This window comes from Myotis daubentonii, chromosome 1 (assembly GCF_963259705.1).
Source record: "Myotis daubentonii chromosome 1, mMyoDau2.1, whole genome shotgun sequence".
NCBI lineage: Eukaryota > Metazoa > Chordata > Mammalia > Chiroptera > Vespertilionidae > Myotis > Myotis daubentonii.
Window position 1 is genome coordinate 31,881,780 of NC_081840.1, and position 17,759 is coordinate 31,899,538.

Here is a 17,759-nt window from a genome sequence, read left to right on the forward strand (position 1 = left end):
TGCCATGTGTTCTCATGACTCATGCTACCTAAAGACCATTTCAGGGTCAATTTTAGTGAAGAAAATTTGCCAGGAGATGGGGAAGTCTTCCGGGTACTTAAGCAAACCTTGTGCTGGAAATAAAATGCTGAGAAAAATATCACCAGATGCCTTTTCACAGGAGACCTCTAGAACTGAAGGGCATAAAGCAATTGCCAAATGTTCATGACCCCCCTCCCCTACTTAATAAGGCACCTATGTTTCACCAGAAATAAAATTTTATTAATAACATGTCAAATATGTTTTAAAATACAGTTACCTTTCTTCTTCCCCTCAGTTTTAAAAAACAATCCAATAAAAACTCTAAATCATGAACCAAATATTTTTAAATGTTAAAAAGACACATGTTAAATTACGTAACAGGTACACGTTTTCCCAAACAAATGTTGTAGAACACCATCTGCTTGGTATTTGAGTGCATTTCCACAGAACTCTTTTCTCCCTTTGTTAATGGTTTATGACAAATTCGTGACACTATATTTCACAATAGCTATACCAACAATTTATGACCGGAAGAGAGCCTGACAGAAAAAAAAAAATCACTTGGCATGCTCAAATCAGACAGTTTTTGCGACAGTGCCATTTACACCAATCCTCTGCCCCGTCCTCACTCACGGCCAAAGGAAAACAGGATGCCCGCAGCAAGGGGAGGGGCCCTCGTGGAATAAAGCTCAAGAAAGAGTTCAAAGCAAGAAGTTGAAGATCGAGGTGCGATTTTTCAGCTCAGGTTTCCCAAATTCTTCAGGCTCTGCAGCCACCCATGATTCTGAGTTCAACAATATAGAATGTTTTTCTAAGATTTTCTTAGGTTTGGCCAAGAAAAAAAAAAAAAAGCCAAATTCTTGTTAACTATGAACAAAACTTCATCTCTGCCTTAATGTTACTAAATGGCGCTCCCTTATCTGTGTATAGCCAAGCGGGGGGAGGGGGATCAAAAAGAGAAATGTATCATGTGTCATTTCTTGACTGATACGAACCGTACATGACTACATCCATGTTCTTTCTCTGCTCCTTGATGTAGGTAAATTTTATAAGGGAAATAGGTTTCTGTGTATTTGACTATACAAACTATTCTCATATTTGTGGCCGATTTGGAAAACCGGTTTATGATATTTACTTTTTACCTTGGATTTCTTTAAAGAAAAAAATGTCTATGGAAAACTGGCATGAATACATATTCTTTGAAAATAGTAAGAGTATAGGCTTGAGTGTATATTTGGATTCTCAAAGTCATATAGAGTCTCACTACTCAAAATATGGTCAGTGGACCAGCAGCACTCACATCACCAGGTAACTTGAGAAAGGCAGGCCCATGGGCCCCATCCCAGACCTATTAAAAGGAATATACTTCACCAAGATCCGTGACTTATACGCACAAAATATTGGAGTAGCGCTAAGGTAGAGGAGTGTTCTTCATCCACCCAACTATAAGTCATCCTTGGGAACAGCTAGAACCACTTGAGTAGGGAAATTTTGACCAACATGCTCAACCGTGAATGAAACAACTTTTAAGCATGGTCCACTTAAAAAAGAAACAGAAAACCTGAAACGTGTCACATGTTGATGTATATAGTATTGAAGTTTGAGAATGGGAAAATGTAAGTTAAAATTCCATATATTACATAAATATTCATAAACTGCTTGAATTGCACACAGTCTGCCATTGTTTCCAACCTAAGGTTTTTTTCTTTAACAAAAACGTACACAACGGATAACTAATACGGTGAACTCTAGAAACATGAAGATCACCTTAACAGACAATTATTGAATGACTAAGCACAATAAGTTTCCAAAGAATTGTAACAAGAAACTGATGAATTCTACTTTGATACATTCTGAAAACCCTTTCCCACAGGAGTTCAGCCAGTCCTGCAAATTGTTACTTTCCTGCAAGTATTTTTGGGCGAATCAGTATCAATGCTGGGGGGAAGGAGAGTGAAGAATTAGAACCATAGCTTCTACCTGCAGCAAAGACTGGGTGTTGGGCTGTGATTCAGAGAGGAAGCCAGTGGTAGAGGAGGAGGACAGCTCCAGGAGCAGGTGTTAAGACATCCCTGGGGTTCACTTAAGCTACGCACCAACACAAGACAAATTAAAAAATGCTGCCCTTTTAACCTTAAACACCCTATATGCAATTCTCTGGCTGTGATTTTTCCAATTCTGCTTCTCTGCCAACACTCTCCTTGGCATTAATATTAACCTAGTTTCTCTTGTAAAAAAACATGGAAGTTACAGAAGTCAAAGGATAAGGAACTGGTCAGTGTTTGCATGTGTCTCCCTACCTCCCCATGACTTCTCGAGTCCAAGGAATGGGCTAAGGTCATCCATGCTCTCCCCCTTCAATGGAGTTTTCTATTATGCCTCCAAGTAAAAAAAAAAAAAAAAAAAAATGCTGCAAAGCAGAATGCTCACTCCTTCCTAAGATCTGGGTTAGTGGACCTTCCCTTCTCCCTGGGCATCTTCTTAGCCACAAATGCCTTTGGAGACGTACGCTTGAGAACAATCCCAGAGTTTGGAAAAGAGAAATGCAGGTGCTACTCCCAATAGAATCCTTACCTTTTGAACAAAAGCCAAACATTGCTGAGTTCCTCTCTCATCAGTGAACTGCTTAACTCTGCTAGTAAATCCTCAACCCTGGCACAGTGCCTGGCTCAGAGTAGTTGCTCAATTAATAGTGGGGAATTGCACTTAATTCCAAGTCCTCCAGCACGAGAATTTATTAAATCTAGGAATATACATTGGAATCTGATCCTGCATTCGAGCTTACCCATGTATACATAGGCTCGCCATTTAGTCTTTTCCTCAACTTAATTTCTATTTTTCCTTTTCTCATCTGCGCAGGAGCTCAGTGTCAGGTATGTTTCACAGAAATACCACATTTCAAATAATGCATATACTGAATAGAATCTAATCTTGTGCATCATCAGCAAATGAAAGAAAAGATAATATAATGTGGATCTCAGGGTTTAGATGTATAACAGGCAGGAAAGCAAAATTGAGTATAATAAGCAAGCAACCCCTCCCCACATGAAACAACTTTCTCTTTCACTTACTAATCCTGTTCCTTATTTCTCTGCCCTTCTTTCCCCCTTCCTCATCTCTTCATTTTTCCTCTCCTCTTTTTAAAAATTTCTTCTTTTTTACTAGGTCTTTTGGCTGTTTGGGCACCCACAAGAGTGATCCAAATTACCAAAGGCACTCAGATTTCCCACCCTCTCTGTCTTACTCTAAGAGTGGCTCTGGTCACCAGAGAAAGGATGTCCAGGATCAAAAAAGGTGTATCTTGTCGCCCATTTGGCCTCTCACATCTGGAGCAGGTCTATGCAGGGTCTCCCTATGATTCAGTTTGGCCGGATAAATCAGCCATCTTATTGGTTAGCTCAGAAAGTTACATAGTTGAAATATAAATATTATTTTTTTAAAGTCAAGATAATATTAGTCAACTCAACTAGGAATTGTTTATTGGGAGAGAAATTTGATGCTCTAAAAGATATTTTTAAAATAACTTGTTTTGAAATCAGCACATATTTTTTAAAAGCATATTCAGAAATACTGCTGGTTTGTAAGTTCCTTCTCTACATATGAATGTATAGATCAGAGAGCTGGGTTAACGATATCACCAAATAAACAGACTTCACATCTCTTACTGGTTCAGTGACTAAGAGTTCTTGCTTTGTTTAAGATTTCCGACACACAGTATATATTACAATTTCACACTGTCTTGGTAATTTTCTCTCTCTCTTCAATATTGCAAAGTATGAGCATTTCTCTCCTCAAACAATTGTACTATGTGACATTTTTGTAAGTCACGTCTATTAGCACTAGTGTGTTTTCTTGTAGACACTGTCCTAAATGGAGCCAAATATTCTTTCCAGTAAAAAATTTAAACTATTGGAGAGCTAATTCTATTTTTAATTATATGATAGTAATATTATCCTAACAAGTTTTGCATCTATTCAAATAATGCCCCCACTGTTTAAGAAATCTACAGTTTAAAAGACACATTCTGGAAAATAAGGTATTTTATAAGCAGTAAAATGAAGTTTCTAAACTTTGTGGCCAAGTTTTTGCCCTTAAATTAATTTTTAAATATGTATATTTGTATTTCAAAGCTATCTCACCATTTATACCAAAATGCCTTTAGAAATTAACATCAATGATAATTTTTCAGTTTGTTCCTAAGCATTTTTTCCTAGTTTTGATTGAGCAATTAAATATAAACCAGACACTTTTACCAATTATATAGCTATGTTGTTCTAACAATGCATGCTGATTAGAGTACTGATATTCTTTATACCAAAAGCATCCATGTTAATCACCTCTATGATTCATTAGAGGGAGCGAGTTGTGAATCAAAACTAAAAACAAAATTCTCCTGAAGAGAAAAAGGCCTTCTTGGGTATAAGATGGCTTTCAACAAAGCAAGATACAAGGCTGACAGATCACCATACTTAAATTTGCCAAAACATATGATCACCGAAGGCCTGTCATGTCTTCATTTAAAGCAGTGTCCTTGATTATCATCATGATGTACAAAGCGCTCAGAAAGCACATTAGTGGGCAAATCTTCCCAAAACCCTTCCACGCTGTTCTCCTATGTCCTGTACAATCCTTATGTAAGATTCTTACCTTGATTACCATACTCGAGCCAACACTCATCTTTGGGTCTTTGGTATTTTCTTGAATATACCTTTGGCATCTAGTTTTCCCAATCTGCTTTATCAGTTAGTGACAATTATTGAAATGGTATGCTCCATAGGACATAACTCAAGACATTTAAATCAGACAGCTCACTCGAACCTCAAAGAAAATGATGAACTGCTTCTAAGGATTTCAGGAATCTATCCAACTTGTTAAATAATTAGCTTTCAAGTTGCAAAATATAGGGAAGGATCTAAACTCGACCCCAAAGGCATTCTGAAACATTTTGTCAAATAGTGATTGGTCAACTATTGTACAAAAATCAGTGCAAAGTTTCATCCAGGCAGCCTTAAATGCACTCTTAAGTAAAGAAATAACATCATGTAGAATTTCTGTTGTTCTCCCCAACTTTTGCAGATAAGATTTTTTTAAAAATTATCAACCTATTAAAACAAATTTTCCCTGCCTACTCTTTTCCTGAGCTTCACAGCCTATTAAAAAAAATGACATCATAAATAAAATTTAAACTCTTAACTAAAGACCCGCCACAAATTTTAACTGCCCCTAGAACTTAGAGATAAGCCCATCCACAAGGCTATCTTATGAAGTTTCACCTTAAAAGAGACCAGAAAAACGAAAAGCAAAATGGATCAGGTTGGAGTAGTCTGGTTGTTACATTCAGCAGTTAAATTGCCATAAGGCTGCCCCATCTTGAATTGCCACGAATGCTAAAAAGGAGAATGATGTCAAATGATTATTTGGCACAATGCTTAACACCGCAAAGCTTTTCAGCAAGAACCTACCTCTCTCCTCATCGTTTACAGAAAAATTACTGTAAATTTGTTCCACCTTTAGTCCTCAGGGACAAGATTTTACCAGTTTCATCTGTTACTTTTCACCGTGAGTGGCAGCATTTGGAAATACGGGCTTAAAATGTTTAAATCTGTGTAAGAAGTCGGTCTCGTCTCTTCCTATACTTTATCTTAAAACAAATTGGGGGAGGGGGTGCTTCTAAAGCACTTACTTGCCACTTAATAATGGGTGGACATATTTCCAGTTTGACTTGATGATACTAAGGACTGCTGAGTAATAACCAGAATTCTCTCCGATCAGTTTAGCATGCATCTCATCTTGGATCTCAAGTGCCTTACGTTCACATCTTCACTATAAACAGTTCAGGCATTTAGAAAACAAAGTATCAATGGACTTAACAGTTACTTTAATTCATTTTATAAATAAGCAACTGAGAATTCTGCTCCAAGTGGCTGCTAGTGTAGCCCATCCCATAAATGGCATTTTCCGAAGCATAAGGCACAATATGATACGAATGCAGCTCTTCGTAATAGAGAGACTGAGAACAGCATTCCTGTACCATAAACTTCAGCCGTTTTCTTGCATCAGAATAAGCAGTCTTATAGCAGGGAGCTTCTTTAAAGTATTCATAGCTCTCTTTCTCCGTCTCCAGGTGGATCTTCCTCAGCAAATTGTTAATTAACACAGACCTTCTCAGGTAGGTTTCTGGGTCTTCAAGAAACCTGAGCTTCTCCAGAGACAGTTTGAGTATGCAGGTCCTGTCTTCGGGCAGTATCAAGTGCTGGAAGGCAAGCACATCGTTAACGCTACTTGCCTTAGAGACAGGAAAGCAGAGCTTTTTGCTGAGTCATAAAAAATGAAAGAATAATAACAGGCGAACCCTTACTTTTGGAAAATACCCATGGTAATCTTGATGTAAATCTTCTTCTTCTGCATATTTCCTCTTAAAGTAGGCTACTTTCGACGTTGTTAATGTGTATGTTAATACTTTGGTTGGATAGGCTAAACAAAACAAAATAATTGGAGAAAAGTCAGATTTTGTGACAAAGGCTATTTTACCATAAAAGTGCTACGAGTAAAAAGGAACAGGGGACTCTGGAAAGTGGTATTCTCTCTTCACTTACTAAGCAGCTTGGTAAAGCAGTCAGGGGCATTGCCCTGTGGTGGAGATGCCACTATTCAGGCCCAGAATCGGTGTTCAGGTGGCAGAATTATAGTTATTTCCTTAAGCATCCGCTTGAAAATAAAATACTTACCAATCCTCTATTTCCTTTCATGCCATTGAATGCCGAAACATACCCAATTTGATTCACAAAATGTAATGAACAAAGATGTTATTGTCATCATTCTTTTAGTTAAACTGCCTAATTTACAGAGGTAATTTAATGGTTCTGGGTTAATCAAGCTGGTGTAAAATTGGTTAGTGACCCAATTACACTTTTAAAGAAATAATTGTGTCTGTCTATAGACCAAGCCTATGATATGGTGATGGTATATCACCATCCTCATAATGCATGTCTTAAAGAGTTAATCACCAGTAAATGAAAGGTTTAGAACACTTGACCTTGGTGTAATATCTGAAAAATGAAAATCTTTGTTCTCTCCTTTGAAATTCTGTTGCTATTGAGGATTCTGGCTTACTTAAGGAAGGACAGAGTTCTGAGAGCAGATTTTCGGAAAAGAGATGGTTTGGTTTAAAGGAAGTTCCTAGTGTGTACTCTAGGTGGTGCTCATATCACAGAAAAGAAGCAAGTTCGACCTTAAAAGCAAAAGGCAAGGAGCTTCCTAGTGAACGCAGTGAATGAATTTAGACTACAAATTATTGAGTCCTGTTCAGTACTCATTCAACCTCAGAGGCCAGACCAGAAAAAAAAAAGTTCATGTTTAACCACTGTCTAGTTTAATCTCAAATATGTCCAGGTGTTGAAACCATTTGCTTCTCAAAATGAGTAGTTTATTAAAGTGTTAAGTAAATTTTTGGTTAAGACATTTGATGTTTTTCCTCCAACACCCTAAATTTTTTAAATCATAAATATTAAATGTGTTCTTCAAGAATCTGCTCCTCCTAGTTTTTCCCCAACTTGATGCATCTGTATAAATGCTTCCTGCAGCTTTTTGTAGCTGAATGATTTTCTAAACTGGTAGGAAAAGCTACAAAATCACACCTTAAATAATCCAGATAGTCAGTGCCTCACAATGGATTATAAACTCAAGAGAGCCTTTAAATAGAGTTAGCATGTCTTATAAGGACAATAAAAATTTTAAACCATTGGTGTGTCTGACCTAAAGAGACGAATGTGTAATGATCACTCACAATCTAAGCAAAGACAATAACTGCTACTATATGTATACAATCTTTGAATTCAATCAGCAAAACTCAGTTTATATGGCATTCTTACAGATTTCAAAAGATTAGAACAAAAGAACAAAGTCGATTACATTGAAAACAAAGGAAGCATCTTTGAAAGCACTTTTCCCAGGGGCTGTTTTTCAGTAAACTGCACTTTCTTTGGTGTATTTTCAACGGATTTAATCAAATAATTAGGTGAAACTTTGGGACATTCCGTGATGACAATCGATTCCTGTGACTGGCGACTTTTTAAATGGTTTAACTAGTTGATGCCCCAGTGGTTCTCAAACGTTAGCCAGCATCAGCACCATCGGAGATCTCCTTAAAACGCCAATTGCTGGCGCCTGCCCCCAGAGTTTCTAACTCAGGCGGTCTGGGCTGGGAGCAGAGAATAAACATTTGTAACAAATTTCCAGATGATGTTGGTGTTGCAGGTCTGAGGGCCACTTTTTTTTTTTTTTTTTTTTTTTTTTTTTTTTTTTTTTTAGAGCTTCCATGTTAAAGCCTTGGGAAAACTCGGGAGTAGCACTACAACAGCAAGTTGAAAAACAGAACATTGAGCCAATCAGCCGATTGCCTTATCATCAGAATGCCAAGCAATCAGCTTGATTGATTTTTGTTGTTGTTGCTATTGCAACATTGATGCTTTAGCATCATGAACAAAGCCAGACTGCATTTAGCATCATGAACAAAGCCAGACTGCATTTTAACTAGGGAATGATGTCACTTTTCAACATAAATTCCTAGGCTCACATTAAGAAGTATCAATGGCTGTTGTTCGCATTACAACTGGAGAAGCCGCTGATTTCTTAAAATAAGGTCCAATGAATTACTATAGAGTAGCACACGATGAAGAAAGACTTGGAAATGAGAAGAGTGACTTTACCATAAGGAAAACATTATAAATACAATATGTACCTATCTTTAAATGTCCGCTCATTTTACTTTCCAAAGCAATGCAATGTCTACAGCATTTATAACCAATTAAAAACCTTTGAATGAATGATACAAGGAAGGGCAGGTGGAAACTTGGAGAACCAAATGTCAAATACAACAAGTAACGCTCTGGGGAAGATACGTATTTTTATTTAAGAGATCAAGGCCAAAAAATATACCAAATGTCTCCAAGGTTCATAAAGATGCTGTCTGGCTGTATTCAAGCCGTCAGCCTATGATGAGGAATGTTGCAAACCCTGAAACTACAGAGTAAATTCACAGGGGACTAGAGCAGTGTCTCAGCTCCATGGGCAACAAACACACTTAGCAACTTAGTTTACTGCTCTTAAAAAACACCCCCATGGGTTGTTGAAATGCTGAAAAGCTTTCACAGCTGGTATCAGTTTGACAATTACCTCCTTGCAGGCTGTTTAGCTATTTGCAATGTTTTCAGCATCAAATGTTGGAGGATGCGCTCAGCCGCTTTGAGACTAAAATATACAGCAAACATAAGTAGCTACATCTGTTTTCTTGGCTGAACTGGAACTCAAAAAATTCAGACCTGGAAACTATTATCTGATCACCTGGTTCAGTCTCCAGTGTAGATGAGGAAACTGTGGCCCAGAGAAGTTCAATGATTTACAGTCTGTTGTCCGCTAAGAGTTTGGTTTTGAAGTCAGATGGAAGTGGGTTTCAATTTCTGCTCTGCTGCTTCTTAGCTATGTGACCTTGAGAGAATTACATCAACTCTACGAATCTCATTTGCAAAGTGGGGATAGAAATAATACTGGCTCATAGGAGCACTGAAATAATTCATGGCAAGAGACTGGCACTGTGCCTAGTATATAGTAAGTACTCAATAAATCCTAGCTCTTATTAGTGCCAATAAGGACAGATCTATCCCACAGAAGTAAACCCCAGCCTGGCCTCCCAGCTCTGACTCTGAGACTCTTTCCATCACCCTGCCTCCCAGAGATACTAGGTTATAATTAGAGAGGTAAAAGACTGCAAAGGAATATTTCAAACAATCACGTTTAAAAATATAGTACAGCTACTATAAAGGCTGCAAGCAAATATTTCTGGATTTAGTGCCTCTGGTCATACATTTGGGGTAAAGGAAATATTTCTGAAACATCCACACAGTCATTTGGAGAGTTAAAGTTACTCCAAATATCCAAAGGAGTGTGCCTGTTATAACCCAGAAAACATGTGTAAACCTGTATGTATATGTCTCCTGCAACTAACAAGGCAAACTCAGCCCAGCCTGTAATTTAATGAAGCTGATGAAACAGATAAGAAAAAGTAAAATGACTCTGTCTTCCTAGACAGTGTCCTGAGCTCTGAGAACAGCATATAAATCATAAAACTGAATTAGGCTGAGCCTAAATTTATCTCTGAAGATAAAATGGTGAATGCTGGCTTGTATATTCAAATCGTTTCCTTTGGACACATGAAATCTCTGCTGGGCTCAGTGTATGTCATGGTGTAAAACTTCAACGAGCAACAAATTAAGAATCACAGAACAGAATGACCATCCTGTCATTGGGGTTCTGGCAGTACAATTTGTACTTATTTCTTTAAATAAATGTTTAAAATGTAATTACCAACGATTGCTCAAATGCTTTCTTATTGTTCTGCTTCTGCCTCCAGACAACTGAAACCCTATTATTATACAAGTGATTTCATTTGGTGCGCGGCCCAGGGCAGTACATTAAGGAAAGATCATCAGCAAATTAATTTACAAACACTTTGACAGAACAGACAATCATAAAAGAACACCTCCTGTCATCGTAACCTGTTCTTTGTCCAAGACTGTGAAAAGCCTGAGAGATGGTGAACTGATGAGTTTAACATATTTGAATGTTGGTAAGCTTTTCCTTTTCATTCAATCAATACACTGCAAAACCAGCGTCCAGACCATCCCATGAGATGTGTGCATCTGTCGCCACAGACAAAAGAAGAGTCTCATCAATGGGGAGAATAGGTGGGTGCTCCTCTCAGATCAACCACTGACTCACTGACTCATGCTGCGGACAACTCAAGGGCCTCTGCTTCCAGTCTCCCACTGATTTCCCTTTCTGTGGTGTTAGCCTGGCATGAGCCTCAGAAAGTACATGTCTCGCCCTGCCTGGTGTTACTCAGAAGTTAGAGCATCAATTCTCAGTCAAGGGCATGTACCTGGGTTACAGGTTTGATCCCTGGCCCTGGTTTGGACATGTGTAGGATGCAACTGATCAATGTGTCTCTCTCACATCGATGTTGCACTCTCTCTGTCCTCTGTCTCTCTCCTTTTCCTTCCCTCCTTTCCAATCTCTCTGAAAAGCAATGGAAAAAATATCCTCCATTGAGGATTAACAACAACAAAAAAGTGTAGGTCTCTACCTATCGAAATAGGTAGAGACCTACACTTTTCTGGTGGCAAAGCTACCAGACATTCTTCTTTAAGGGCCATGACCACTTTTGTTTAGAAAGAGCTATTCCATCTGTCACTGTTGGCCATGTTCTGTAATCTTGCTGCAGACTTAAAATATGTGCTTCAGCACGACTGCCCAGTACTGTTCCACAGGCCTAGTTCAAATCCAGCTCTACAATATTTTTGCTTAGTGACTTTGGGCAACATTTGCTTAACCTCAAACAGCCTGAGTTCCCCATCAATGAAATGCCAAACTCACTGAGTTGTATGCAAATTAAATGAGATGATGTTTTAAAAGCACATACTCAGTGCCTGTTGCATAGCCACATATTTTTTGGTGCATAAATGTTAGGTATTATTATTTATCTTATTTTTGAAGTCATACATATATCCTACTCAGCAGCACTATGTTATCTATGGGACATCTGTTCTCCCCTTTAGTGTTAAGCACAGGATGCATGAAACATTCCTGAGTGTGTTCAGGAAGGTAGACCAGTGCAAGATCCAAAGCTGTAATGCTGCGCCCTCTGTGGACCTTTAGTCTTGTTGATATTTAGCAATATTTCATCAATTGTCTCCCTCACAAGCCTTTGCCCAGCACCCTTCTGGGAACTCTGCTGTATGGGATCAGAACTCAGTGCCAGTTTTGAGCTCCGAATCAATGGAACAATCTCTTTCATCAAATGGATCATCTACCCCACGCACAAGACTGACTCCACTGACAGTTTAAAATTACCAACAAGTTGTAGCTCCTGGAAGACTTTCATAGGAACTTTCATTGGGATACTGACAGCCAGTGAGTTAGAAGGGTTTCTCAAGAGACCAGCAGCATCTGGAACCGCCCCAGTTATAGGCACGGGATATTAAATGAAACACTGACAATTCCACAAATCTATCTTGTTCCCTGGTGATGGCCGTGGAACCAAAGAGAAGAGCATCCCATGGGATGTGACCATCCATGCAGCTATGAAGTTACCTTAGAGGCTGCACAAAGCCTAACTCCTGCCATGATCGGGCCCTGGCCATGATAGAGACCAAGAGCTGTAGGTTTCCTGGGTAAACTTTGTGGTTCACCACCCCTCAGAAGTGCATTCCTTGTTTTGAAGATGATCCTCCCTTTCACTCCACCTTTCCTTTGGAAAGTGGAAATAAGAAAGAAAATTAGTAAAGCAACTGCATAGCTATATATAGGTCCCAAGAAATATCTTCCCAATAATGTCTATGGAGAGGCTATAACTGCCTTAGATGCCCAGGTCTGTTGCTCAGAGAGGAAGGTTATAATCCCTAATATACACACAGCAGGTGGTCTTTTGAAAAGTCTCTGACCTATATCATCTATATCATCTTCCACTTTGATACCACCATCAGGTTGGGTTACAGCACCCAAAACATTTAGCCAGGTATCTCCGAGGGTTTGTAGAAAAACAAAAGATGTAATGACTCGTGAACAACTTTGCTCACTCAGAATTGATGAGAATTTGCTCTGGAGTTAGGTGGTTTTCTGCCCTCACTCATATGGTGCCTGATTTGTGTCGCCACCTGGAGCTGCTCTAGTGGCAAGATGTTCTTCCTGCACAGGGAGCCTGTCTTCTAAGGAGCTGAAGGTGCTTCATTATATTGCACTGTGTTCAAGCTCACGCACTCCACCTAAGTTTATTAAGAGTTGGTCTATCTCCCACATTACAGGTAGAGAACCTGAGCCATGAAGTGGTGAAACAAGTACCACAGGGGGGCAGAAGTGAGGCTAGGCTCCAGAGTCCTGATTCTCTGCAATGCCCCTGCTTTTCTTGATATTTCTGATCCAGGCCCCCTTTTGATAATCATCTTAAAAAGAACACATACTTTTATACACCACCACAGAGGAGAAGTTCCAGCTTCGAACCTGGCCCTCCTCCCCTTCTAGGCATCAATGGTATTTAGAAGACACTTGGATCTCTGCCTACCAAGTAGGCTTTCTGTTGCACTTTACAGTCAATAATTTATAATGTGAAAAAGTTTTTTATTCTAAATATAAAGCTATATTACAGTACTGAACACAACATCAGCCAACCCTTGTGCTTTTCATTAATATCCTCCCACCACCCCACTGAGAATGAGTGCAGTAAACTAGATGGCTCTGTTAGTAGCCTGTTTGTAAAAACTTAATCAGAAAAAAATTTAAAAAGAATTGTGTTAGACTAAAAAGGGGCTGCACTAACCATTTAGAGTCCAGTGGTTCTCAACCTTCTGGCCCTTTAAATACAGTTCCTCATGTTGTGACCCAACCATAAAATTATTTTCGTTGCTACTGCATAACTGTAATGTTGCTACTGTTATGAATCGTAATGTAAATATCTGATATGCAGGATGGTCTTAGGCGAACCCTGTGAAAGGGTCGTTCGACCGCCAAAGGGGTCGTGACCCACAGGTTGAGAACCTCTGATTTAGACAGACAACTTATTAAAAATAAGATGCGGGGATGGGAGTTTGACAAGGATTGGTTTCCCCTAAACCGGAACAGGTGTTTCTGGCTCAGTTTTAGTCCTGAATGATTATGGTCCATATACACCTCTGCTTCTGAAATTCTAATTTCAGCCTTTTCTGGGTTTCTGAAGCCTATCGCTTTGACAAATAGAGCAATGTGAACTGGCTGTGCCTTTGGTTTAGAGCTACTGTTGGGAAGCTGGTGTTTTGATAGCTGAAGCCAGCTGGCCTGAGTCCTCAGTGGAGAGCCCAGATGGGGAGGCAAGAAACCCCAGCATCTTCATCAAACCTTTCCACTTTCCTCCACCTTACAAAGCATCTCCTTAGTCTCACGAAAGTACCATGACATAAAACAGAACGTGGAATGTTCATAAACACCTAAAAACTTCCAACAAGAGTTGGGAAAAAACTGAAATCAGGGCTTGGTTTCCATTTTAACCTGACTGATCTCAGCTTTATCAGAGCCTTATAGACCAAAGTACACCCCTTCTTTACATGTTCAACTACAGCTGGTATTCCTATTGAGGAGAGTGACTCCATCCTCAACTACAAATTGGTGAGAACTGTTTTTCCCACTCTGACTTATGATCCACCAATGTCTCTAGGATTAAAAACTTATATTATAATGGTACTATTTGATTTGTTTAAAGCTAAATACCATGATAACATTTTCTGGTGAATGATTTTAAACAGATCAGTTCTCCAAAAGTACACAGCATATATTCTGCACATTATACATTCAGGATAAAACAATAATGAAAATTTAAGAGCCTCTTTTACTTGACCTTTTTGATTGCAACAGTGGTCTTCACGAAAGGGCAGACTCGTTCAATAATTAAAGGCACTGAAGGATTGTAAACTCCTATGCATATTGCATAAAAAATAGGATGTGTATAAATTACTAAAACACAAGACTAAGGCATGTACAGGAATCAATACTTGTGGCTGCTGTACTCAAACTTTCCTCAGGTTGATAGCATGACTAGATCTCTATCTGCATCACATGGCAGAATAACAGCAAGTATTTTTGGTATCCTTAGATTTGTTTTTCACCATAAAATGCAGTAATTGTGACGGAGAAAGAAAAAAGGGTGGGCAGTGCTACAGGCTAATTGAAACCAACATTTGTGATGGTTCAAATGGTCACCTTTAATGCTTAAAACCACTAAACCACAAATATTTCAATGACTATGGAGACCAGTATTTTCAAAGCCTCATGATACTCAGAAACACTGTACTAATATAACTGATATAACATTGTATACCAACTACACTTGAATAAATAAACACAATACAACAGCCAGAACAGAATAAATTTTCAAATTGGTTTCTGAGTAAAATTGTTCAATTACTTATTTTTACAAAGGGAAGTAAGGAAAGGGAAGAAAGGCAGCATGGCACATTTTCATGAATTCGATCACCATTTGCTAGGCTGGTTACCTACAGGAAGTGCACATGGATAGCTCAGTATATGTGAAAGTTACACAACGCCGGAGGGCTGAACCCTCATTAAAAGACCACATTCAGTCTTGAAAATTGAGTTTAAATGCTTAACACTGATGGGTTTGTATCATCATGACCTTCATGCAAATTAAATTTAAAACATCACCACAATCTCTTTTTGCAACTTAGAGAGTTCTTTTCATTGCCTTCATTCAGACATGCTCCAGTGTGCTGAGCCGGCTTCCGCCTGACATGCTCCCTGAGCCAGGCTACCTAATTTGGCCCACCCTATTCACATGGGTCTCAGAGAGGAAGATCTGCCAGCCCACAAATGTCCTTTCTACAGAAACCCTCTATTGACTTCTACCCAGCAACCATCTATAGAAACAACCCCTTACATTGATCTTGTAAGTTATGGTAATGCTACATTAGCATTTATTTCTCTGGATACATATTTAAACAGTAAGGTCTGCAAAGCCAGTGATTACCTGGTGATGCTGAATCAATCTGAAAAGTGTATTTCTAGGACAGCTTCAGAAAATCTGGTGAGAGTTCCCCTTTGCACAGCAAGCATTTCTCACAGCCTCTGGCTCATGAATGAATGGTTACCTGAGGTTTTGAAACAAGGAGACAGACGCAAATAATGTGGGAAACGTGAGCAGGACACTGACTTGAACTGGTTATCGAGCAGGTGAAAGCACTTAGTAGGAGGACACGCAGATCTTTGGGGGGGGGCGGGGGGTTGATCTGGACCAGAGAGATAAATAGAGAGGCCTTTGAACACACTATTAATTTCATTTTCTCCAAATTTAATTTCAAACGTGAGGAATCTTAACTATCCTAAGAAATATGGAAATAACTGAATAACTGATCTCACCTGTTATTTACTGGGAGATTAACAGTCGGTTAATGTTTTGTTTTGTTTTTAAACTCAGTCAGAGAGATATAAGTTTTTTGTTTTTTTAATGCCAGGGTTTGTATAATTTCAGAAAATATTTTCTTTAAAGTAAGAATCCAGCAGTTAACTCAAAATACACCAATTCCATCGTTCTCTGGAATACACACTGTTTCTCGCAAGCTTTGAAATAGCTAAATGGCACTTTTCTTTAAAGGGCATGTTTAGCTGCACCTTTTCTACATAGCTGTAGGCTTTACAGATCTCATCATCTTCTATATTTAGAGAGATGAGCTTTCCAAAGGCAGATAGGCAGCCAATGAGGAGGATCCCATCAAAAGAGAGGTGAGTTACTATGGTTACTTTTCAGGAGGCTGAGTAACAGTGAAGGGCTGCTCCCGGCCAAATGGACCCTTTCCAGAGCAGGACCTGAAAAGATGTTGCTCCCCGTACGTGCTGATCCCATTAGTGGAGACTCCACTATGTCACTTTCGCCTACACCGCAGGCTTCCTGTGAGCGACTGCTGCCTCCTAAGGCACACAGGCAGCGAAGTCCAAGGAAAAACAAGGACTGAAAACTTCCGAACACAAACCTAACAGCGATGGGCAGGGACATCCTCAAGAACCAACTCCGCGATTATTATGTCTTAATTGAGTCGGGATGTTTGGGGCTACCAGCTGACCACTTTTCAATGGGCTGGGGGCGGGGTGGGATCTCCCAACACCTTCCCACCCTCACCCCCTGAGCCTCACACGAAGGCAGCTGGCTGGAGGAGTCCACACCTACCTTGCGAGCTGGGTCCACTCACCGTGAGACGGGCGCATGCACTTGTCTGGGAAAGGCGCGGGGTTCGGGGCTCCCTGCTTTTGCGGCTGTCACTCTTCAGACGGCGCTGACAGCGACGGCGGCGGCGGCAACTGCAGCTCGGCCGGCAGCCCTGGCTCCCGCAGGTCCGTCCCTCCGCTCTCTGAAGCGCCTCTCGCTCTGGTTCCGAACGCGAGGCGGGCGCGCAGCTGTTCTCTGCTCGCATTGGACCAGAGGGAGCAGATGTTACCCGGTTGCTAGGAGCGTTGCTAGGAGGCGATGACGCCCCTCCAACCGCTCAGGAGCAACTTTCCCGCAGGTCGGGTGCACTGGCGGAGGCTGAAGGAGCAAGGTTGGAGAGCAGGGACGAAGAGGGGCGGCGAACAGAGTCCCAAACAGGGAAGGTCCTCTTGGGACCTAAGTTGGGTCCAGGAGAGCGGGCGGGACCTGGGGTGGGAGAGCGCTGCGGCTGCCCACGCCCAGCTTCTTCTGGATGAGCTCCCGCAGGCCTGGGCAGGTGATGGGGGCCGGCCATGCCTGCGCCCCCAGGGCAGGCCATTCTCCGTAGGCCCTCGCTGGGGGCGGGGTGGGATCTGAAACACCCTCCTACCCTCTGTAGGTGTGCCCTGTGGGGGTTGGGTTTGAGGACCAGAGTAGGACAGCACTTTCAGCGGCTGAGGAAGCAACAGGACTTAGTCAGTGCTTTTTAGACACTGAGACATCCACTAGATGCTCCTTTGCCCTGGGGCAGGTCCCTGGCAAGGGGACAGGTAGAGGAGTTGTGCGTGTGACCTGGGTGAGGCATGTGGGGTGAAGAGCATAAGAGCTTCTTCTACCGTCTGGAACTCTCCTCTCCAGGGTGTTCCTGTTTGTGTCTGCGGGTTTGAGCAGTTGTTAAATTTTAAAGAGCGAACTATGAACTAATCCATAAAGATCATACCAGAGCCTAATTCCTTTTAAT

The 17,759-nt window shown here is 40.5% G+C and overlaps 1 protein-coding gene across 4 annotated transcripts; it reads right to left on the minus strand.

Annotated features, from left to right (window-relative positions):
* Positions 1 to 2,657: 2,657 nt before the first annotated feature.
* LOC132233432 (SERTA domain-containing protein 4-like) lies at positions 2,658 to 17,127 on the minus strand. Of its 4 annotated transcripts, none has more exons than XR_009452635.1 (4): positions 16,781 to 17,120; positions 15,587 to 15,707; positions 6,380 to 6,495; positions 2,658 to 6,274 (listed from the first exon to the last, which is right to left on the minus strand). XR_009452635.1 is itself a non-coding variant. In XM_059694126.1 (3 exons), the coding sequence occupies exons 1-3, from the start codon at positions 17,022 to 17,024 to the stop codon at positions 5,900 to 5,902; spliced, it is 735 nt and encodes a 244-aa protein (XP_059550109.1). In that variant the 5' UTR covers positions 17,025 to 17,127; the 3' UTR covers positions 2,658 to 5,899. The 4 variants fall into 4 exon arrangements, 2 of the variants coding, with proteins under 2 accessions (XP_059550109.1, XP_059550116.1); XR_009452631.1 differs by having other exon boundaries at positions 16,803 to 17,115; XM_059694126.1 differs by lacking the exon at positions 15,587 to 15,707 and having other exon boundaries at positions 16,781 to 17,127.
* Positions 17,128 to 17,759: the final 632 nt, after the last annotated feature.

Excerpts from the sequence above, each read along its gene's own strand:
- LOC132233432 (XM_059694126.1), bottom strand. The coding sequence starts at position 17,024 with ATGCGAGCAGAGAACAGCTGCGCGCCCGCCTCGCGTTCGGAACCAGAG. Across the intron at positions 6,496-16,780 it reads GAGTGGACCCAGCTCGCAAG|CCTATCCAACCAAAGTATTA; the intron begins GTAGGTGTGGAC and ends TGTTTTGTTTAG. Across the intron at positions 6,275-6,379 it reads ACCATGGGTATTTTCCAAAA|CACTTGATACTGCCCGAAGA; the intron begins GTAAGGGTTCGC and ends CTTGCCTTCCAG.